This window comes from Callionymus lyra, chromosome 6, assembly GCF_982586985.1.
Source record: "Callionymus lyra chromosome 6, fCalLyr1.hap1.1, whole genome shotgun sequence".
NCBI lineage: Eukaryota > Metazoa > Chordata > Actinopteri > Syngnathiformes > Callionymidae > Callionymus > Callionymus lyra.
In genome coordinates this window covers 28759500-28784100 of record NC_141823.1, presented here as the reverse complement: position 1 = coordinate 28784100, position 24601 = coordinate 28759500, and the positions used below count along the sequence as shown (strand labels likewise).

At 38.9% G+C, this 24601-nt stretch overlaps 1 protein-coding gene across 3 annotated transcripts in view; it reads left to right on the top strand.

The window, feature by feature from the left end:
* rbfox3a (RNA binding fox-1 homolog 3a) overlaps window positions 1-24601 on the top strand; it is a 458688-nt gene that overhangs the window by 309550 nt on the left and 124537 nt on the right. Inside the window, exon 1 of one of the 3 annotated variants that reach the window (XM_087794611.1) lies at window positions 4186-4339. The exons of the other annotated variants lie outside the window; for them this stretch is intronic. Within the exon in view, the coding sequence (XP_087650737.1) occupies window positions 4322-4339 (18 nt within the window). The 5' untranslated portion in view covers window positions 4186-4321. Of the gene's footprint in view, window positions 1-4185; window positions 4340-24601 lie in introns of those variants that run through there. 3 annotated transcript variants of the gene reach the window in all.

Genomic DNA, 24601 nt, shown 5'->3' with positions numbered 1-24601 from the left:
TCCACAGACCTCAGAGCCCGAGCTGGGGTGTAAGGCTGGATCATCATACAATAGCCTAAACGAGAAGACACAAACGTATGGATTATAAACTCCGGATCATGTTGTGACACCATTTTCCTAAGTTTAGAGCTTTTTCTCAGTTGAATGAAACAGTTTCTGGTCAGTTTTCTGCAGTGTTGAACTAGAGACATGTCTTTGTCAAATACAACACCCAGGTTTCTCAGGCTCAGTTTGACAGACTGACCTAAGTCACCCAAGTACTGACTCAACCCTGGAACCTTATCATCAGGCAGGTTAACCACAGTTGAAGACACCTCTTTGTGAATTAGCCTGGAAAGTTCAGACCCCGGCACACATTTTTCACCAAAAATACACTCACAAAGCCAACATTTTTTAAATATTTCTTTAATCATAAAAAGAAAATGGTAATGGGAACAAAGCTATGGATTTCACTTCTATACAGTTTTCAATGATTCATGTTTTTAATTGTATCATGTCTTACTGCCTGATCCACTTTAGATTGTCTGAATAAAATGTGTCCAAAATTGATGGAGACAGCATTATTGGCCTTTGTAAAATAAAATCAAAAGCAACATTTGGAGTTAGATGCACCTCTAGGTCTGTTACTCAACAGGATCATAAATATGCCACTACTGAATTTTTAATTGGGAGTGACTGAAGAAGACAATTTCAGGAATGATGGTAGAGAGTGCATGCAAGATTATGGATGGAGGGATCAGGAATGAAAAAAAGATAGGAAGTGTTACATTTTTGACATGTTTCAGAAATACAATTCAAACTATGTGTAACTTTGGAAAGGTTTGAGTAATTAAAGTGTAGCTTTATTTTTTTAATTGTTTATAGTTTTTCAAATAAATCTTTATTTGCACATTTCAGAAGCCGGAGAGAAAGTAACATTATTCCACATTCTCCAGAGTCAGTCATGAGTCAGACCAAATAGGCAAAAAGTATAGAATGAAAATCAAATGTATTGTACAACTTTTCTGTCTGAAAAAATGGATTTCATCCTGTTCTGCTTCAAGGAATTATAGCAGTTGAGGAAGATCTCAAAACTTAATCAACCCCAAGTGTTGACTTGCATTCTACTATTGTCTGACTAAAATTGTTTAACATCAGTTGAAGAGGAAGTCCAGAGACCAGATCGCGGATGGCTTGAGCTGAATAACTGAGTATATCTGAGTAAAGTAGTTTCAAGTGGAAGAGTTGACTGATGCTAAACAGTAATTGTACTGGGAGATGTTATCACCTGCTGAGACCTGTCGCTCCTCAGGTGCCCATGGCTCAGCTGAGACATCAGCCTTAAACCAGCAGTGAAGGGACGTCTAAATGTCAACCCCTCCAGCTGGTGGTAGAACTCCCCTGCCGCCAGGCTAAGGTGTTCTTCCCCAGACACCTATCCTTCCACCTTAACCAAAACCAGAAGCTCTCTTTCCCAGACTACTCTGCCAGGTCCTTTGCCACCCTCCTCAGTCTCCCTGACCTGGAGTTTCTTCTTGGCCTGGTGCTTACCTTGTCCCTCCTTCCAAGACAAAGCTGGTGTAATACTCTACTGTTAGTTGTTCTTTGCTTTTGCGTTGACATTCCTCCAGCACCTCAGCTAGCTTTCTCAGGACCTGGTCGAGACACCAGCTGTGGCCTTGAAGCCTGCTAAGAAGTGCTAGAGCCTTGCATAAGGAGAATGCAGAGAGCTCACCATTGTTGCCAAACCACTGGTGGAGGTTCTGAGGGTCCAGGGAGAGGGAATGTGTCATAGGTTGAGCCAATGAGTCTTGCCTATGGGATCTTTCATATGTCTGACCAACTGATGTTTAGGTTTGTGACTCCCTCCCAGGTTGTCCAGCTTCTTCGTTGACCTTGAGAAACAGACCTGATCTTGTAGCAATCTTCCTCCATCCCAGTTTTTCCTCATTCTGCCAATTTCCTTACCTTTTCTGCGGTCTAGCAAATGTAATCAGAAATGTCTTTAGTCTGATGCAAAAATAATAACAGTTGCTTAGTTTTAATCAGCTCTTTTGTGTCGTTGTTTTGGTTACAAACACACAGTTCATTTGGCCAAATTAATCTCAGAAGCTAGTTAGAATCCTTTATGGAAGTGATGGATTCATGAGGAGCTGACGCTGTATCATTAAATATAGTTTGAAAGGCCACTAGATGGCACTCTCGTGGAAAATGAGGCCAGGTTTTATTGAATGAATAGATCACAGCAGGGATATGTGGTTGAGATCTCATGATACAACATCAGTTGTTTGATGCTGTATCATGATGCTGTGTATTACTTTCGAAAGGCCACTTTCTTCATTATAATATTTGATCTAATAACTCAATGGAACCTGGCATCATTTTCATCTGAGAGTGTCATCTAGTCTGTCTTTTTTTAATTAAGACATTGTCAGCTGATGCTGTATCATGTGTCATGAGCCTCACTACAGTATTTACATGTATGAAGACATATTTATTTTATTTTCACCTTGATCTGACCACTGACACTTACACTTTAATGTCAAATAGGAAAAATACAAATTTATGTTTTCTACTGTAATGATAGTTACGTTGATATTTTTCTGCTGTCCATTAAGCTTACTTTTCCCAGAGTTCCCACTGTGTGTGGTGTTTCCACACACACACACACACACACACACACACACACACACAGTGTTTCAGTACAGTGCGACATTTTAGTGAGTAGTGATGTGAACATAGCAGCGCGCCTCACTCGTAAATGAATTGACTGTATTGGTGGTTGCCGGGGTAGGAGGGGGGAGAGGTTGAGGGGCAAATGTGCTGAGGCAGGCTACAACATTCAATCCACACCACACACACACACACACACACACACACACACACACCCTCACCCGCCCTCCCCCGCCCTCCTCCCTCTCCGTCTGCCTCACCCAGCCAACGTTGCAAACGCACCCATCAAATGCGCCGGCACACGACAGAGGAGATGCATGCACTGATGTAGATGCCGTGTTTGTTTGTGCACGTGAGTTTGTGCATGTGAGAGCGATATATGAGCCGTTCGCTAATAAATTCTAAAGACTAACGTGCAAGCAAAAAATGATATAGACAAACATGTGAAGCTCCACAGTGTAGTGAGCACACAAAGATACACGCAAATACACAAACACACACAACATAACTACACATACGCACGCCCGCATCGACCTACACACACGTAAACACAAAAGCTTACCCGTTACAATGCAAAGAGGAAAAGAAAAAAACCCTGAACAACAGCACATATGCTTCCTCTACTTCTTTGCTCAACAAAGTCGTATGTTGCTTTCACTGCTTTGTTGCCTCATCCACCATGTGCCTCACTGCTGAGTCGACAACCCTCCTCCTCCCCATAGTTCCTGGTGCAACTTAACGAAGCCGCCTGACACTCTTTAAGCAACATCAGGACCACTTTCTTTCCTGTCACCCCCCCCCCACCCGTCCTTCTTCCCCTCCCTTATTCTGACTCCTGGATGGGATTCCCACAACTTCTGCTCCGCTTGTCACCATCGCCTGCTTCCCGGCGCGTAACTGCAACACCAGCATCCCTTCACCAACTCATCTACTTCTCAGGCGCTCCCTCCCTCTCTCCCCTCTCTCCTTTACTCGCTCCTTTTTTTTTTTTTTCTTGACTTTTCCTCCCCTCCGCCACTTCCCCTCTGCACTTGTCTCTCCCCACTTGAAAGCGTCCGTGCTTCTGTACCGCGTGGTGAACTTCAGCATTTCTTTTTTTTCTTCCTCCAACCCACTTCCTCCAAGCCTCTCCTCGCCCGGGAATGCTGAAGAAGAAAGTCCGGCTCGCACTCGCCTTACTCCAGCAGCTGAACCAGAGCTAAACTCACAAGGCGAGGGAGCAGACAGGCTTTAGAGTGAGAAGAGCAAAGGAGAACGCGTGCGGGGAGGAAGCAAGTTTTAGACGGGGAAAGGTTGGCAAGTTAGAGAAGAAAAAAAGTAAAGGAAGAGTACAATTGGTTTTATTGCACCTCCTCACTGTTTCCTTTGGCAGTTTTTTAAAGCTTCAGGGGTGCTCGGCGACGTTGTTTGCAGCGAGTGTGAACTTTACAGGAGACGGCAGGATTGGAGGAGAGCTCTTCTTCAAGGACACAGCAACTTCTTGACTCGGACTTATAACTTGATACAAAGTTGTTTTTTTTCCAAAGAGAAAAGCCGCTGAAGTAGCCAAAGAGGAACGAAGACCAGGATTCTCAGGACAGTGAGAAGAATTGGCAGAGCCCTGGCCTCGCCAGTGTCCTTGCATACCCCCGTCTTTGACCCCTTGGTCTCCCATCCCCTCTCTGCCGAGATGATGATGTATTTTTGGGTGAGTAGCAAAGGCCTCGAGGTCCTTCCATTCTCCCTGTGATAAAAGCTGTAGTTGACGCGTTGTGATCGATCCTTTATTTTCCTCGATCTTCCTTCATTTGTTGTTCAATCACCTGTGCTTAAGGATTCTAACCCACAACCAAGATCTTATATCAAAGGAAATGTGCATCACATGTATGCGGAAAGGTAAATTATTGATGGCTGTGTTAGAGCTGATGGATGGATGATTTCTGGGAAGATTACGTCCAGGTTTTATTTTTCTGTCTTCCCAGCAGTTTGAAGTAAAGTCAGCAGAACTGAGGTCTGAGATTCAGTTTCAGACTCAAGTGATGTCATCGTCACAGCTAGTGTAGGCCCTTGCAAGCTAGTGGAGATGTGTTGTGTAAAACTGTGCCTCAGTGTGTTCTTCGATCCCTTCGTTGAACTATTTTGGTATTTCAAAATCAAACGGTGTAAATCCGGCAGAACAGATCGAGCTAGTGTATATGTGGGATAAAATATTTTGGTGAAACGCTAATCATGAAAACGATGACTATCAAAAACACTGCGACAATTAATTTTTGTTTGCTTATTTTGCAATTAAACACCTTGTTGACAATATTTCTTAATTTATTTTAATGTTAACTTTCAATTGACTATTCATTGAGGTGAAAAAATGGAAATTCCGGACTTCCATAATAATTGCGAAAAGCCATCAACATCTGCGAATACTACATTTAGATATGTTGAAAACAAAAATTAAAAAAACTATTTATTCAAACTATATTTTCAATCATCATATTTTGACTTGTGCATTCTAATGACACTTTACGAACAATTGAGCAACAACATTTTTGATCGAATATTTCTTTGCATGTCATCTAAAATATAACGATGATGTTGAAGCCGATTTATAGAAACTAAAATAATCTACGTAAAAAGAACGACTTCATTGTTTACGAGTAAATAATGATAAACTAAATGAAAAGCTAAACCCGTTTAATTTTCAGTTTATTTTATTTTTGAATTAAACTTTAACAGTCAGTTCATATTAACAGTTAATAGTAGTTTACATCATGCATTTTTCTATGTATGTATTGTTTGAGTTAATTCAACGCTCTCAATTATAAGTATGTTGGCGAGTGACCTGGTGAGCTGTCCAGGGTGTCCATCATCTCTCACCCTAAGAACTTTCTCAACAATAAAACGGTCCAGAGAAAATATCAAGCAAAACACAACAATGCTCAAACTTAAAAAACTTAATAATAGTAATAACAACAGTAAGCAGAATAATTATAATTCTACTCTAAATACATATCAAAAAGTTGTATCATTCGTAACAAACAACTGATTCCTAAAACGCTTGTAAAATTGAACAAAAGTTCTAAAACTATTGTAACCGTAACCTATAATCGCATATCAATAGCTTATCAATGAAATCCAAAATTTTTCATTTTAGTCGTGTTTTCAGATAAGAGTTCTAAGGACTACATTTTCAATAAGATCATGGAGTTTAAGTTAAAAGGACGCTAAAGGATTGTGTAAAATAATTTGCCTGCTTTTTTCCGATTTGTTACGATGGTGACGAAACCCCTTTGATGGGATGATGAGAAAAAGTTCCATTCATGATTTCCCTGCATACCAAGCCGGTCTCTTCTGTTCTTGAACACCTCTCAAGTCATCAGAGGAACTGATACACACATCATTCTCCAGCACACATCCGTCATTCATCTGGCCCCGGGCTCGCTTGCGCTATATCCCATTATCAGGGTTAAACATCGCGAGGATTAGCAGCTCCATCACACGGCGCGAGCATATGTGCGAGCACGAGTGTGGGTTTCCGCAGTGTGTGTCCTGGGAGTTTAGCCTAGACAGGATATTCAGCTCAAAGTGTGTACAGGAGGAGATTTTATTGATGTGCAATGAAAACAGTGATCAGGCGTGTTCTGACCTTCGCCTGAAAGAAGTCCACCGAAACGAAGGCGTACCAGGAGGTGTGTTTTTTCTCTATGCTGTCTGAAGTGCAGAGAAGCCGGTGGAGTCAAATGTGTGTTTCCAAGCTATCAGTGTTCATGGTTTGATTGCTGAAGTGGGCTCGTGTGTATTATTTAACAGCGAACCTTAAGGCTGGAGCTTATTGATTCAACACTGGCTTTGCATTGTGATGCAGTACAACTCTGTGCTCTGGGTCGCTTTCAGGCTCTTTTTCCAGAAATTAAAACACTCAACATTATGAGAAGCAACTCTCGCTGGAAATGTTCTCCTCCCCCTCAGGCTCAGTTTATTTCTTGTGGAAAATCCTGCTTCAGTCTAATTGGAAGCAAGTACTCATCAGAGGGTGAGGCCACTGAAACAATGTTAGGAGAACGTTGCTCCAGAACACAACAGAGTTTGAAAGCATAACAAAGTGAGATTGAATAAAGTAGCAGCTTTGGTCTGGAGTGAGCGTCGGAACTGACAATTTGAACAGAGCATATAAAGTTTTATTTTTGCAACTCTAAAATACAAATTGATGCCGGTCTTTGCACAGGTGTCTCCAGTAAAGCAGCAAAAAGATAATCTCATTTCTTCCGGTTGGTGACTTGGGTTTAATAATCAGAATTTAAAAAAATAAAATGACAGGATTAATAATAAAGAATCGCTAGTCTTGCTAGTTCCAGCCTGTGACTGCACAGTTATCAACGCGTGGTCCACAAGCAAATGTCGACAGTAAACATATGGACTTTAAGAATATATTATTATTATTATTTTGAGGGAGTAATATACAGTATACTTCTGGTAAAAAAAACAAAAAAACACAAAAACACAAAAACATTAAAGCAAATTAAGATACGCAGGAAATGCATAATCACAAAGTTTGTTAGAAGCTGAAAGTGCAGAAAATTAAAAATGTGTGTTATTATTGTTTGTATAAAATAAAACAAATATCTGCCTTCAATAAATAAATAATGATACTGACATACTAGGTGCTGTTAGTTCACATGACTTTAATTGTCCAAAATAAATATCGCACAACAGCATTGGAAAGTCATTTCTGTTTATTAGTTATGAGTTTGGTTTGAAAAAAAGAACTTTAATTCAAGAAGTTATTTGGTATAAACGTTAAAGCAGGCCGTATGGTCGCAAACAAAACAGAAACATGCACACATTTTCCATCTTTGCCTGCGATGAAAAACTCCTGACCCTTTGTAACAATATTTACAATGAGTAGAAGAGAAAAAATGATTTCTAATAAAATAAAATCTTCTTAAATAAACAAAGCTCCTTCTTGAGTGATGGTAATTAATGGGGCTGTATCCTGCTCATGCAAGGGGCTGTTCAAAAACCTGTTTAAAAACAAAGCGGAAAAATGTGTGTGTACAATACCACAAAAATTAAACACTTATTACACAAAAATCTAAACTGTTTAATATTGATTTATTTCCTATAATTGTATACGTGTGTATGGATCGATTACTCTTTGTTCCAAATAATGTTTTTTTTACTGTTAAAATACATGATACACATAAAAAAATGAAAAAGTTAGTAGACGTTAGCTGAAGCTGCAAACAGTACCATGAGAAGTCGAACTTGGGTCAAAGTTATGCCGTTCTCTGCAAATATCAAAAACATTTGCGACGCATATTGAATACAGAACAATCTTGTTGGAGATCAATGGTGTGAAAGACCTTCTGACATGGGAGCTTTTACTAATGACGACACAAAAATATATACTGATCATCTAAATAAAAGAGACACAGATGATTTTGTGATGATTTTGTGCACATAAATAACACGGTACCATGAATCGAAACCATCGGCTCGACGTCAATCGAGAGGCTGTTCTTTACAGTCTTTTGCACTTCCATTCTGATAGTCAACATCATCTTCCTGTTGTTTGTGTGACAAAGGTCACACAGACGGTACATCTTCCTACTCCTTCCTTAAGACATAGTAGAAAAGGATCTGTTATTAAGATGAGGAAGTGCAGACCTGACTCAGTCAGCACTGGATTGACCAATGAGAGGCTCGTCATTATTGATTTGATCCATGCTGGTTAATTTACTGGATCATAGTAAAGCTGAGCGAGTGATTATTTGATATCTTTGATATGTCGGAAACAAAAAATTGGTCAATTTGTTTTGAAATATTTGGCTTAGAACATGTATGTGGATGATGTGGAGTTGGTATGTTCTCCATTGCTCGCCTTAGTTTACTCCTCGCACTCCGGTTTCCTCCCACAGTCAAACAACATACAGTGGTTGATTGAGAACTTTTTTTTAACCCTTAACAGTGGGGAGAGATTCCTGCTCCCTGTGACCCTAATAAGTGGAAAAGTGGTAGAAGATGGAAAAAAAAAACAACAGTGATGAAATATACGATGTCTAGACCAGGGGTGTGAAACCCAGTGAGACAAAATCTTTTAGCAGATTTAGTCGAGGGTCAGACAAAAAATGTATGTTTAACCACAGGAAGCCTGATTGCGATATTGACTCTTTATTCTAAGACGTTCCACCAAATGTTCTCTGTTGTTGTCCTAAATAAAATATTCTCTGTATAGTTATGTTTAAGTGTTGACATCACCAATTTGCCATTCATCTTATATTAACTTAACTCATGTCACTATAGCTCAACACAATAAACCTTCATCTTCTTTGATTTCTGAGCAAACCATCTGCCCTCAGTTTGACACTTTTGCTCGAGCTATTGAGCTATATATCGTTTTTGTTTTTCCAATATATATTTTTATAATCGAGAAAATCTTATATTTCTCTGATGTGTTCATCACTTTGCTTTAAGTTCCTTGGCTTAGCTATGGCTTAAACATTATTGATTTTATTTGATGATAAAAAGAAGAAAAATGTAAAGCTTTAATTAATGAAAACGACAAAGTAGAATTTGCCTCTCTGTTGCCAGAAGACTTATTCTGCTTGACTGGATATTGTCCAAGTACCCCTCACAAATGTTTTCTATTATTTATTTTTTGTCCCCAAGTTGCATTTCATCTCTGAACAGCTGTATTGATGCATCATGTCGGTTTGCATGTATGTGTGCACAATTAAAACATTCATTTTGTGTTGATGGACACAGGAATGAAAGGGAAGGGAGATTTTTTGTATCTTCTTTGATTGGTATTAGGTTTTGGAGTGTTGTCTTTGCATACATAACTGGAATTTTCTTTTTTAAAAGAAAGAAAAACTATTATTGTTGTTGTTATTAAGAGTATTCCTTGCTTCTAATGAGAGAAAAAAAAAACAACACCAGCTATGTCAAACTGAATTTACTTGTATATCTCAGTAACATGACGGTGAAATCCACTTGTAAAAAGCGGGCCGTACATGGGATGATCTAACCCGAGGAGACAAATATGGAAGCAAATAAGTGTGGACAGCACGAGGTGACGTAACAATGCGAGAGTGACCTGGGTCGATCTTTGCCCTCCACTGCATTCTCTTCATCATTCTGTCTCTTTCACACCCCTTCTTTATCTTGTTTCCATGCCGTTGTCTCGCCCTCCCTGCTGCCCTCCCTGCGCTCGCTGGCGTGGTCCGGTGCGCTGTACAGTAGTTAATGAAGGGGAGTCTGTAGCTCGTGGCTGTCTGCAGATATGAGGCGAGCGGGGGGCTTTGATACCGAGGCGGCGAGCTAGTGCGCTTGACATTAGCGATTCCTCTTCATCACCACTGCTCACTCCCTTTCTTCTTCTCCCTCAGACGCAAATGCTCTATAAATAAACACCAGCACATATTGGAAGAATTTTACACAAAACTCAATCAGGCTCACACACACGCGTTCATACCTGCGCCCGGTCGATTTAATAAGCTGTAGAGGAAAACGAAATGAAACCGAACTGAGTTTCGGCAATGAAGCCGAGAGTGGTCAGGTGTATTGATATAGTTGTTGTGCCGCAGCTCTGCTACACACACGTACACACACAGATAAGGCTGCTGTGATCTCCTTGATGTCTGCTGTTCTGACAACACTAGACTTGAAACACAGTCATCCGTCCCTTTAGAGACTCTCCATGAGAACAAAGACCTCCGGTTTTGAGGGATGTGAGGAGGATAATAGGCGTTGGAGGGAGAGCAGTCGCCCGGATCTAATGAATAGGTACGTCTAGAAACAGAATCGGAAGGAGCAGGGGAACGGGAAAAGGAGGAGGATGGGTCGGGATCTGGGATCGGAGGAGGAAGACGGAGAAGGAAAAGGTGATGACCCATGTGTTTCCCTTCCCCTTGTTTTTGGCCGCAGGGTCGTTAGTGTTAAATATTAATGCTTACATGCGGGATGGTCACTCACGGAGAGGAGAGATGAGCAACAGCGAGGAGGAGATGTGCAGCTCTCTCCTCGGTGCGTCTATGAGCTAATAAATAATTGAGTGTGCTGAGCGAGGGACTGCGTGGATTAGAGGAGGAGAGAGAGGCAGGCCTGTTGGAGCGCTAGACGGTGAAATGACGAGCCTCTCAAGAATAGAGATTACATCCTTTCAGCTGCTCGTCTCCCCTTTTTTTTTTTTTTGGGATGGTTTTGATCCTCTGCCGTCTCTTTACCGGCGGACGCCCCTGATCCGACCGTGTTCAGAGGGAAGAGTATTTGGGTCTTTGCTGGACGCTCCGACAGCCTTCGACCTCTCCTGCTTCTGACGGACGACTGGGATGTCTGAATGAATTGACTTGAAGGCCCTACGAGTCTGTTTGAATTCACTCCAGTGATGATGGATATGTTTCATAGCGACTACACTGACAACATGACAAGCTGATGACCTGTCGAAGTATATTTATTTGCGTAATGAACATTAAAATGAAAGTACATTTGAAAGCTTTAATCTTATCTCTTATTATTTATTAGTTACTCTTGACAAAAGAATGCATGCATTGATCACTAATCTCACGGGTCAGGGAAACTATAATAACTAAACAAAAAGCAGTTTTAATCACTTAAATAGATCATAATGAATTCAACATCATGTTGTTTTCTAAAAAGTCATGTAGTAGTAGTTGTATGTAAATAAATAATGTAATACTGATTAACGTTTTGAAACCCTAAACACTTAAACTCAGAAGAGAGAAAGATGATACTAAGTTAGGGGCAGGTCTTACAATTGCCAAAAGAAACTATGGAAATTAACTGTATTTTACGGTTTAAATATGTTTTATTTTTAATTGAAATTGGGAATATTTACATTTTTAAAGGTAGCTATCCGTCAACCCCTTGTGTACCACCTTCCCTTTACCAAATTCCCCTACGCTTAAACCTTTATTAACCACATTAAGATCAGGGTATGACACAAACATGCATACACAGACAGACCGACAATATGTATATACTGTGTATACAGTAGTTATATACTGAACCCCAGGACTTCCCCTTAAACACGTCCGATCCAGTCCTCCACCTGACATATCTTAAACTGTAGTAACAATATGTTTCTGTATTACTTGGTTACTTTTTTGGACGGTACAGTTAAACACATGATGTGTTTCTACAATCACGTATTAAAAGATTAATCTGGTTACGGATACGTTATATCATCAACACGTAGAAATATAACTAGTGTTGATTCTGATACCGAGCATCCCAACGGTCCAGTCTTTTGGTCTCACAGTCCAGCATAGAGCATTTCACACCAGAGGCGCTGGTGAATGACTCTCACTCTCTCCCCCATAATAGTATCTGCTAATCGGTCAAAGGTGTTCGCTCAATTGTGCCTTAACTCTTTGCGTCTTCAAGATTCAGTCGAGGCTGAAGGCAGCGTTTGAGCGGTGATGAATGAATCTTTAGTAAACAGCTGCTGCTTTCACTTGACTAATCCGTTGCTGTTCCTCGTAGCCAGATGTATGAAAAATGTTTACATGTGCATATTCCATTATCTACACGTAAACTGGCATTTTGCTCATAAATCATAGCATATGGTGTTGAAAGAGCATGTGCTGAAGCAGAGATTAAAGAGGTTTGTGCTGCTCAATGGTAGATTTAGAAGATGAGGAACTTACTATAATAAATAGGCTGATAAAATATTGCATTAGAACTACTATTTTTTTTTTTTGTGATGTAGCTCAGACGCTTGTGCTTCTGTTGTTTACATTTAGTCCAGAGTGCGGGTCTGAAGATTTTCAAAATCCATATGATTGTCTAGTTAAGATAATATGTTTACAAACTAAACCAGTTAGGAGTATACAGTTGGGCATGTATAGTACTTTATAATGCACTGTACCACATACAGTATGCTAGCAGACACTTGCAATCAAAGGAAGATGTGAGATTCCAAATTTTCTTTTGTAGTTTTTGGCTCCTAAAACCCTGAAAACAAGAACATTGCACGTAAAATAATTCAATATTTTAAAGCTAAATCCTTATTTTAAGCATTAAATGTTAAATATCAAGGTTTTTTTTAACAAAGTATTTAATTGTTGATGTATTGAAGGCACAAGAAATACTCCCACAAAGTACAAGATAAAAATAATCGTCTGGCTATATTTAGAGTTAACTGAGTAAAAAATGAGATAAACTATCTAAGAAGCATGTGAGCCCAGGGCTGCAAATAGGACAACATTAACTTATTTTAATAACTCAAAATAATTTACTAGATTTCTTTTTATTAACCTATCTTGTCATCACTGGTGAATATAACATCATAAACTTAAAACATTTCAATCAACCAAGTCAAATTTTGTAAGCATCACTGAAAAAAAAAAGATTGATGGAACAGAAGTACAATTTTTTCACATTTTATGAATGTAAAATCAAAGTTATTTTAAATTTGAGCGAGCTGGGCTGTAACTTAAACAAGTCCGGACACTTTGATCAAAACAGAAATAGCTACAAAGTGTCTCTAAAACTGACAAAATAAATGAATATTATTTCTTCTGAATATTTGAGTCTACAAAAGCACACTGTGTTCTTTTTAAAAAGCCCAATAGAATCAATAAAAGCTACCAACGGTGGTAAAATGTGCTCCACTTCCTCTCTTCCACCCACAAAGACCCTCCCACTACCTTGACATCTCTCTCCCCTAATGTGCGGCTAATCCACTTGAAACAAATGTATTCTGGTTTAAATGCTGGGAAATATAATAATATCTCAGCCACTATTGTACAGGTCCCCGAGGGGGTGTCAGCAGCTATCTGTGGGTCCGTGTAATCCCTGCAGTCCCGGCATATCACACTCAGAGGTTTCCTGGAGATGTCCAGGCTCTCGGCTGCTTATTCCTCCATTCACTGTGCGCTGTAATCTCCACACTGATAAGGAGATTAAACGGTGAGCAGGCGAGGGGATTTCTAGGATTTCTTCTGTGAGTACAAAGGGATATGAGAAGGGAGGGGAAGGGTACTACCCAGAGCTCCCCTGCTGCAGACCAAGCGAAGGAGGGATGTGTGCGAGAGTGGGAAAGAAAGCCAAGGAGAGAGGGAGGCAGGTGTTATCACCTGAAGCCATCATTTGAACTGTTTACAGATGGGCCACCAGAGGAAGGTCAGAGCTCCGACATTCTCTTATCAGCTGGTCAGCTCTAATGTAGGAGGGCGGCGGGGGATGGAAGCAAACGTTACCTGGTCCGTATTTCTGGCTTCAGATGAGGCAGACGGACCAGTGGGACCAACAGAAGGAACCACACTTGAGCGAATCAACTAACCGCTCTATGATGAATGAAGTAGTAGGAGAGACCTTTTAGGTTTAACATGTTCTACGTCATGCGAGTAAGGTGAGGTCATGGAATAAGAGAAACGATGCACTGTGATGTCACAAATACAACCTTTGGTTAAACTGTAAGTGGGCCTCTTTGTGGGACTCCAGGAAGTAAACTGTCTGAAATATATATCTATGACTAAAATGGGGGAAAATTAGTTTTCATTCAAGTTTGTATTCTAACCTGCTCACTGATAATAACATTAAATGATGTCTGGCATGTTTATGAATTTAATTGACGTTCTGTCAATTCTAAATACAGTAAAAAGGGTGTCTAAGGTAATGACAGCAATACAACATCACATCAAAGAATACACAATTTGAGAAAAATCATGCGAACCTGTAGGATGGAAGAAAGTCCTGATGTAGGTCATCAGTTCATAAGGAAGGGATTATTAGTTCAGGGCTCAGGAGCAGTTTATACTGCCTTTAAAAATGGATTTGTTCACCTGAGCTCTAATTTATGTTAACAAAATTAAACTGAAATATAGAAGAAAAAAAAACAACGTTGTCACATCTAGAGAGTTTTAGAGTAAATTATTACATAAAGTAATGTGAGTTGAGTGAATAATTTTTAGAAATAGAAATAGAAATAGAAAAAGCTTTATTCATCCCCAGAGGGGAAACACACTTTCACAACAGCGCAGTTGGAAGAAAATAAAGTGCAAGGAAAGAGAAATAATACAAGAGATAATACAAAATAAAATAAAAACGATCTTAAAAATATACAAATTATTTACAATTAGCATTAATGTTGTTGCATTAATGTTGTTGCATTTTTATTATCCCATTCATTTGTGTATATTTGAATTTGAATTTCAATAAAAGTATATCAATAAAGTTCTACCTTACCTTACCTAACCTTACCTTACGTGTTCCACGTGAATGTGACACATCCTAAATCAACACGCACTCTGGGATGAGGTTCTATAGGACTTTAAAGATCCTTAGCGATAGACATGATACAAATGAAGAGGACATATTACTTTAAATGTGATATAAAGACATCACAAGCAACACCATTAACTGCCTCACACACACACACACACACACACACACACACTTTCTTCTCCTGGTCTCTGTGTTTGTCTACCTCACATACACATCAGGTTTTAAAGACAAGAGCTGGAGGCTTTGAGGTAATAATGTTAGCTATCAATCAATACACTGCCTCCACCTCTCGCCTCCCCACCCCCTCCGAGCTCGCCAGGAAGCAGCACAAGGTCAGCTCTGGGGTCCACACCCTGATACCTGGCCTGATGAAGTGAGTGGCTTTCAAGAGCAGGATCAGTGGGTGAGCAGGAGCATGAAATGAACAGTTTAAAAAGGTTAAGCAAGTGACAGTTAGTCTGTGTTGGTGCTTCGTTGCTTACTTCTGTGAAGCGTCTGGAATCCAATGAAATAAAGACACCTTGACGAAAGTTAATTTGGGAGTCAGACAAACTGAAGAAGTCCTTTCTAATTAGTAAACTTTCAACCAAATATCTGTTTAACTGCAAAATATACACAAACGACTGGGATTGGTATTGTATTTTGGGATTATTTATATTTCATAGTTATGGTGGTACTACTTCTACTATTACTACTACTACTACTATTAATGAAAAAAATTAAAATAATGATAATAATAATAATATTAGTAGTAGTAGTAGTAGTAGAAGTAGTAGTAGTATTTGTAGTTGTTGTCTTTGTGTACCATTTGAAGCTTGACATGCTTCACTGTTGTGTTCGTTTTTAGTTAGTGATGAGTATATAACAAAACATTTGAAAAGATTCTTTTTATGTTTTAATATATATGCCTGAGTTTAATAATCAGTCTGCATGTGAGTTACAGAGCTCTACTTATACGCGAGGTATTGCACCAAAAATGTAGTACAATCATTGTGGCTTGGAAATACTTTGCAACGTCACCTCTGATTCTAGGATGAGCCAGAACAACGAGTCTATCAGTACTTAAAGAAGGACTGAAAATCTCTCTCCCTTCAATGAGACTCATATTTATCTCTTCCGATTCAAACTAACTAACTATATGAATAGTTTCGGTTTGTATTCACTCTGTCCTGGAATTAGTTATGAAGCATGTTATAATATTTCCAAGTCTTGCCATGATAAAGAGTTACACATTCAGCTACTTTGTCCTCTAATAATAACATGCTCCACTGGGGTCCAATGTCCTATAACATTTTTTTATATATATAACAATATATATATATGGTGTCAAAGGTAATATATACTTTAAATGTTGTGGTAAAAGGCTTTAATTTGTTTTGTTTTATTCAGTTGTTTCATGTTTAATCGTGACAAAGATGACATGCCATCTTCCATGTACATGTATTCAAGGTTAATTTCATATATGATGCATGTCAGGAGCGTCATGTTACAGAGACAGTAACTTGAGAGTTCTGTTCTACGATATTAAATTAAACTGCCTCTGGTTGGAGTATTTTTACCTCCTTTTACTCCTCCATCAGTTTCCATTTCACCACAGATGCCAACGATCCTTCTGAGACACATTGTGGTCCGTGGGGCAAATTTCCTATTTCCACACACGGACACCCACACCAAATGACCAGTACGGCTCATTAAGAACTTGTTTGGACAAACACACGCACACACAGGGGCTGTACAGTAAATGGAACAGCAACCCGGTGACATTAATGTTATAGGATATTGAACGTTTTTTAAAGGATTTATAGGGCAGCGCAAGAGACTGTGGCAGCGAGGGCAGGTACAAACACACACACACACACACACACAGAAACACACACTGTGCAAGAGCTGCATCGCTGCTGATATAAATTACAAACTTTTTATACCGGAACATGGCTTTTTTCCTTCTCTCTTTTTTCATTTGACTTGTTTCTTTCCCACTTTCTTTCCGGCTCTCAATTATACCTTTCTCACCAAGTGCACCAGGACTTTCGTTGTTGGATTTAATCTGCAGCCACGGGACACAGTGGGTTTGGAGTAAATGTTGGGTTTACATGTTTAAGTTTAAAGCCGTACGGCCCTCTCGTGGGCTGGTGTAAACACAATTATTCACTTCTATAGTAAAGCAGGGATTTGCGTTTTTCATTTCATACACTCATTTCCCAGAACAATAAAGGAAGCATGCATTTACATAGTGGGGGGAAAAACCAGTGGACGCCACAGCAGCTTAGATTGGCATGTTTTAACTTTTAACTCACAATAAAAGAGAAATGTTTTTGATTTAAGAAAGGAAAAGTAGTGCCTCCACAATAATATTTTCTCTTGAAAGCAGGACATCAGTATTTTGTTCGTATTTTATAAGTTATAGAGAGGACAACAAAGTCTGGTGACACATTATTTTCATACGTAGAATTTATATTCACATAAAACTACTATTTACTAGCTGTGTAATCTGGCGACACATAACAATCTGATATATTGCTGTACTGCAGGAATAATTATAAAGTTGTGGTATTACACGACAATTTACAGACCTCATGTCTCTTCAAGTCGGAGCTTCTTTCATTATTTTCAAACAAAATGTGGTCAAACAGCAGCTTTAAAAGCAGCTGGAGTTGATTGTATCCTCTCGTACCCAGTCGCTATCGGATTTCTTTACTCCTTTAGCTGTGGAGGACGTAATGGCCGCTGCTATAATGAATGAATTGCATGAACAAACGACACAACTATAAGCATTTCAATAGTACATTAAAAGAAAATAAAAATATACATTTAAAATATATACCATTAAGAATGTAAAATGTTATTTGACATAAAAAAACTAAAAACAATACAATTATTATTCTTATAATTTTTATTTAATTTAAAAATGTTTTCTCACACCTACTATTTTATGAATGGTTTTGTTTGTAATAAAAAAAAAACATATGAATAAAACCAGAAATTAAAAAAATATATGTGTTTTAGCCAAAGTTATGGAAGTAAAAATGATTTTTTTTCTCACCCTGAGTATCAACTGGTATTTTTTGTGTGTATAGTTTAGACTAAAATGGATTGCCATGGTTTTGGTAGTTATTTCAACATAACCTCTTCTTCACAGGAGGCTCAGGATCGAGACAAACAATAGTTTAGACAGTGAACTAATGAAAGTTCAATGACTGTTAGGACCTCTGGTAGCAGTGGCTCGTTGCTACCAGAAGCAACAATCCACTGAGCTTCTTGAAGAGACACAAACCACTGACTTCCGTGTAAGTCTTTCATGACACAAATGGGTCTCAAAGCACAAGGAGGAGCAGCTGTTGGTTTTCCAACAATTCCAAGATGAAGCTAGACAAAAAGCGTTTTTGTGTCTTGTGCCTCCAGTGTATAAATATTCTTTTATAGCAGATGTTCGGTGAAAAAATAAATGAATGGCGTGGCAAGTCAAGGTCAGTGGGAAGTGCAGCCAACTTTTATTAGGAAAGATAGAGGAGGGATACTGGTCAGGTTGCCAGACCTTCTTGTGGAGGAAACACACTTTTCATTAGAAAAATACTGTTTAATCTGTTTTAATTGCTTAAAATAACAGGTTTTAAATGATTTTATTCTGCAATGGAAACTTGACTCTGAACTGAATCATCAAAATGACTTTAGAACAACGATCTGCTCCAGTTGTCCTTGCAGTCAGTGGGTATAAGTTTAAAAGTAAGATAAATGGACAGAACGCAGAGCTTTGTCTTCTTCTACAGAAAAACAAAGACATCACCTTTCAAATACAAGAAGACAAACAGAAGGCAGCACATTATTTTTCCTCTCAGAGGGCCAGTAGTGGACAGCATCAAACTCTTCAGTGTAATAGCATCTTACTGATTTTGTCGGATATTTGCTTTCCGGAGCATGGAGGCCCCCCGGGACCGTCTGGATTTGACTGTCAGTCTCTCACACTATTTAATGGCGTGCAGGGTGCGTCTGGGTGTGTGCGTGGGATGGTTTGAGTAACATTCTCTAAAAGCCTTTTTAGCACACTTCCGTTGAAGTTGCACATCTGCTTTCTGGGAAATAGCCTGTGTGAAGGGAGACACTTGATGTAGGGGAGAAAACAAATCTACTGTTGTATCTTTTTATTTTATTTTAATTTACTTTCATCATTTAAAAAACAATAAATATGGTCAGTTAAAATATTGATTATGTTGTTTCATACAATACTTTTTACTGATGAAATTTGAATAAAAATGTAGTGACCACATGCTCTTGACAATTCTTATTTTAAAAATATAAACAATACCTGTTTAATTTTTTGTCTTTGTAAAACCAAAAAACACGCTTTTGTTTTGAACAGTGGAAGGAAAATCAGAGGATTTCTAGATATACTGAAAGTTTCTGGATGAAATAATTAAAAGAAAAATGCATTAGCACTTAAACAAATACATGTTTACTCCTGAAATACTAAACAGAAAACCATTACTGTTTTGTTTCACATATTTTATTAGAATGAAAGGTCAAGCTAACTGACTTAAACTAGGAATGAAAAAAAGGATCAAAGTCCCTTTTATAACTTGAAATACAATAGAAAATTTAAGTGCCAAAAACAATAATATGCTCTCTATGTTGCTTATGTTATTTATTTATTATTTGGTCAAATAATGAATATACTGGATGTTATGATGTAATTACATGTTTATAATCACTAAAAAAAACGTTCATCAGAGCCACAGATTTAAACGTGTCGTACAATAATTGATGGAATTAAAGAGGCATGGAGATTTTATCCCACGACCCACTTGCATGTACACTCACACACGCATGATGTTTACTGTTGCATCTCTTTTACTATTTAATTGATCACACTTTGTTATTCCGCACACACACTCTCTATTGACATGCACCATGGGGAGATGAGATTTATGCTGGTGTAGCATTGGAATTCCCTGATGTGTGTGTGTGAAGGATCCAGCAAGTGTGTGTTTGTGTGTATGTTTACCGTGTCTACTTCTCTTAATGTTCTCGCACCTACAGTATATGTGCGGGCACAGTCGAGGGTCCCGGGTGTTTGCTTAATAGCAGCTGCTCTTTAACGAGACTGCATGCTGCACAAGCACAATGCCCGCCTGCTGAATTCAAATTCAGCTCCTGCGAGGAGGGGTCACAAAGTTTTAGAGGTCAGAGGTATTGATAGGTGTGGAGGTTGTCAAACGCACTGCGATTATTTGCTTTCATTTGTGTGTGTTTTTATTCATCATATAGCCATGTATGGGTTCATTACCCAGCTGTGCCTGCTGACCTTCCTGGAGAATTTCCCTGCACAGTTTAGTTCGATACAGATGTAACTAGACATCACCAGCCAACACACACACATTAACTAGCAACGCCTATAGATGCTCAGAATAAAATACCTTATATACACAACCGACACAAAAAACAACAAGACACACACCAGTCCCAACACAGATACTGTAAAACACACCAACCAAAATAGAAAGAGAAACACATATACACCACTCCAATACAGAAACACTCAAACCCCTTACAACACAAAAAACCACTGTGTTATAAAGAAAAAAACACACAATACAGAAACATTCAAACAACCACAAGAAAGTAATAAACAGCACACGGCTCCCCAATATAGAAAAAAACAAAAATACCAAAACAACACAACAACTGTAAAACACACCATTACAAAATGGAAAGACAAAACACACACCACCACAAGGCTGAGAAACTTAAACCCCAACAACACAGAAACACACATCACAATACCGAAAAAACCAAACACACCCACAACACAAACACACACACCACAGCTCAGACGGAACACACAACCCAAACATGGTAACACACACACCACGACAAGTCAGAAAAAAAAAAAAATACCACAAACAACAACAAAGAAACAGTGAAACACACCCATCAAAAATGAACAGAGAAACACACACCACCGAAACACACAAAAAACAAAATCCCACAACAAAGAAACCCAGATGCCAACCCGACAGAGAAACAAACACACACCATCCGAAACAGAAACCAAAACAACAAAAAACACACACTAGTACAAGACAGAAACACACAGACCACCCAACATAGAGATAAACAGCACACGGATACAAAAAGGAACAACAATGAAACAGTTTGTGTCTTCAAATCAGAAACCTTCATAAAGTGAGCATGTCTGAGTTAAATGTGATATAAAAAAATACTGTCAAACCTTGATCCTGATGAGCAGGCATATCTTGAATCTAACTGTGATGAAAATTGAATTCTATAAAAAAAAAAGTTTTTACATGCTCAGCAAAAAACATGTTACGAGGGTGATGGATGTTAAGTCTTCTGCAATTTTCAAACTTTAGTTTGAGTTTCAACTCAAAACCTGTCTGTGTGATAAAAAAAAATCAGATATCTGTAAAGCTAATACCATAACCTAATATCTCTTTCCAAATGGCCAGAGCGGTATTGATTGGGCTGTCAGGCTTATGTAAATGATGTGCACCGCTATCACTTTTTGACCAGACGATGTGAGGCATCTGACAGCTTAATTTGACAGCCGGAGTGTACGGACTGTTTATCTGGTCTGCTTGAGGGACACTGCAACGCTGCTGTGTGTGCTTTCAACTTGGCTGTGTCCTGCTGGTAAATCGCACAACTTTTCTGAAAAAAAAGCTCTTGTTTTCTTAAGTCAGTAAGTCGGTATCTTATCATGATGTTGAGATGTGTATTTCTCATCTAACAAACTCCATGATCTGCCATTAGTCACGACCTGACAGGAATCTTTGGAGAGAGCAGGAAGGAAGAGGAACTTTAAACTAATCATTTGATTTATTTTACTATTCCATTGAACTCTCTAAATATTAAAAAAAACAAAATCTAAAAATGTAGTCTAACTGGAAACCTTTGATGAATTAAGCTTCGTTTTGGAAGTTCAGATTCTGAAATGTTGTTCGGCGCCAGGGCTGAAATTGTAATAAAACACATATTTAGGCCGATGCAATCATAAGATTGCATATTTATTTGATCAAGCAATCTTCAAAACGCCAAATCAGCTATTTTAATTGACAGCTGGCTGATCCAATTAAACCTTTTAGTGCTCCAACTCATTGGATGGACCTTATGAAAAAAAAAGTGGCCTATTGGTTTGTTTTTATTACGAGAAGAGGTCTGGTCCAAGCAGCTGGACCTTCAATAAAATCACTTCCTGGACCGTGTAGCTTCGTAGATAAAGATCTACTGATAATAACAGAGTAAAATAACAAAGTGGAAGCGAAACAAAAATGCCAGATTGGAAACTGATGAAGTATCCAGTTCAATCACTCTGGAGATGGATGGAGGGATGGATGGATGGATGGATGGATGGATGGATGGATGGATGGATGGATGGATGGATGGATGGATGGATGGATGGATGGATGGATGGATGGATGGATGGATGGATGGATGGATGGATGGATGGATGGATGGATGGATGGATGGATGGATGGATGGATGGATGGATGGATGGATGGATGGATGGATGGATGGATGGATGGATGGTATAATGATAAATGGATGGATTGATGGATTGATGGATTGATGGATCGATGGATCGATGGATTGATGGATTGATGGATTGATGGATTGATGGATTGATGGATTGATGGATTGATGGATTGATGGATTGATGGATTGATGGATCGATGGATTAATGGATGGATTGATGGGAGGATTGATGAGTGGAAGGATGGATAATTGGGTGTAAGTATGGATGGATCTGTTGGTGGATCGATGGATGTGTTGATAGTTGGATGGATGTGTTGACAGATGAATGGATGTGTTGATGGGTGGATTGATGGATTGATGGATTGATGGATTGATGGATCGATGGATCGATGGATTAATGGATGGATTGATGGATCGATGGATCGATGGATTAATGGATGGATTGATGGGTGTGTTGATGGATGGATGTGTTGATGGATGGATGGGTGTGTTGATGGATGGATGTGTTGATGGATGGATGATGGATGGATGTGTTGATGGTTGGATGTGGTGATGGATTGATGAATGGATGTGTTGATAGATGGATCATTGGGGAAATGAGAATGTTGTTCATGCAAAGAGTTATTCTAACACAATAACTTGGGAAAAGCAATTTGTGTGTGAAGGTGTGACCCTCACTTCTATTCACTTCTATTCACTTCTTCATCAGCTTCATTACCTGTTTAATGCAATTAGCCGAGCACCCACACCTGCTGTTAGACACCATTGCAAATAATGCATTTACCTTCCATTCAATAATAGAGATTTAGACAAAATAATGAGCCAATTAGACGAAGGCCTACGTTCATTTGATTTCACAACGGAGCGCGTTACATTCCACCTCCTGTGTAATTACAGCACAAGTAATATCAGCGACAGTAATTGGGTTTTATGGCAAAGTGAAGTAAGTAATAGCGGCGAGAGGAGGCTGGAGGGGTGTTATGGTATTTAAAAATGGGGGAGTTGTTTCTCGGGGTTTCTCATGTAAGCCATGTGTTGCTGAGTCAGTTAACAGGGAAAGATTGTTTGCTACGAGGCATTAACAGGGACCCGGGAAGTCTAATGAACCAATCAGGTTATCAGTCTTTACCGGCTGACTGGTTACCCCGACTGTAAATTAAAGAGAAGACGCCAAACACCCTGTGTCGGCACTTTGATACTCGCAATTATCTGCTTTTGTCCTTTTGTGTTTGAAGCTGTGTGTGTGTGTGTGTTGGTGTGAAAGTAGGTGCCTCTAATTCCTTCGCTTGAACCTGAATTTTCATCTGTTCATCCCCACATTAATATTTAAGGTACAAATCACCCGCTAAATGCCGCAGACACACACCGAGAGAAGGAGGGAGACGAGGAACAAGCGCGGCGATGAAGGGAATTGTGTTCGCTTGGATCCTTTAATCCCGGAGAATTAGCTGTTCGGCAGCAAAAATCGCCTGTTTGTAGATGACAGAGTTTAGTGTTCGGCGAGCCGACACCTGAGGAATATGAACGCTCATATTTAATTCACAGGGTTTAGCATGTTTTGTAAATAACAGCGTTAAAAATGAATGGATATTAAACATATGTCTTGCTTGGATTGAACATTAATTATTGTGTGTGTGTCTTTGTGTAGATATAGTTCATGTTTGTGCACAAATTAGATGTATTGAAGTTAATTAAATCAAGATACAATCTTTTATCTTGGACAATCATTTTCAATAACTACATTTTGTATTCAAAAGTCCAACCTTCTTTCTTCAGACACATATCAATATTTTAATATATATTGATATAGATGTATATTTTTTATCTTTCCATTCATATGTTTTAGGTTATTTTTGTCTCCCATAGTCTGTCGTTTGTCTTCCTGTGAAGTGATGTCTTGTTACTTGTTGCTTAGCATTTCAAGCCTTTAGCGTTTAACGCCAGTTTAGTCGTCAGGATTTCAAGATGACGACCTTCACTGAGTCAACTGGATATGTTTGTTGTTCAATTCAAAAGCTGTGTGAGCAACAACATCATCAATATAATCAATAATAGAACGGCTTTTTTTGTTCTCACTGCTGTTTTTTCATTGATCTCTAATATCGCTCATTTTTCATCAATATACCTTCCTAAAAACCCTTTTCCGAATGTACTTTTCAACATTCAAACTGTTACACGACGAAACCAAACAGTCCATTTGTTCCTTCAAGTGGCAGCAAAAAAATATTCTGTCCAT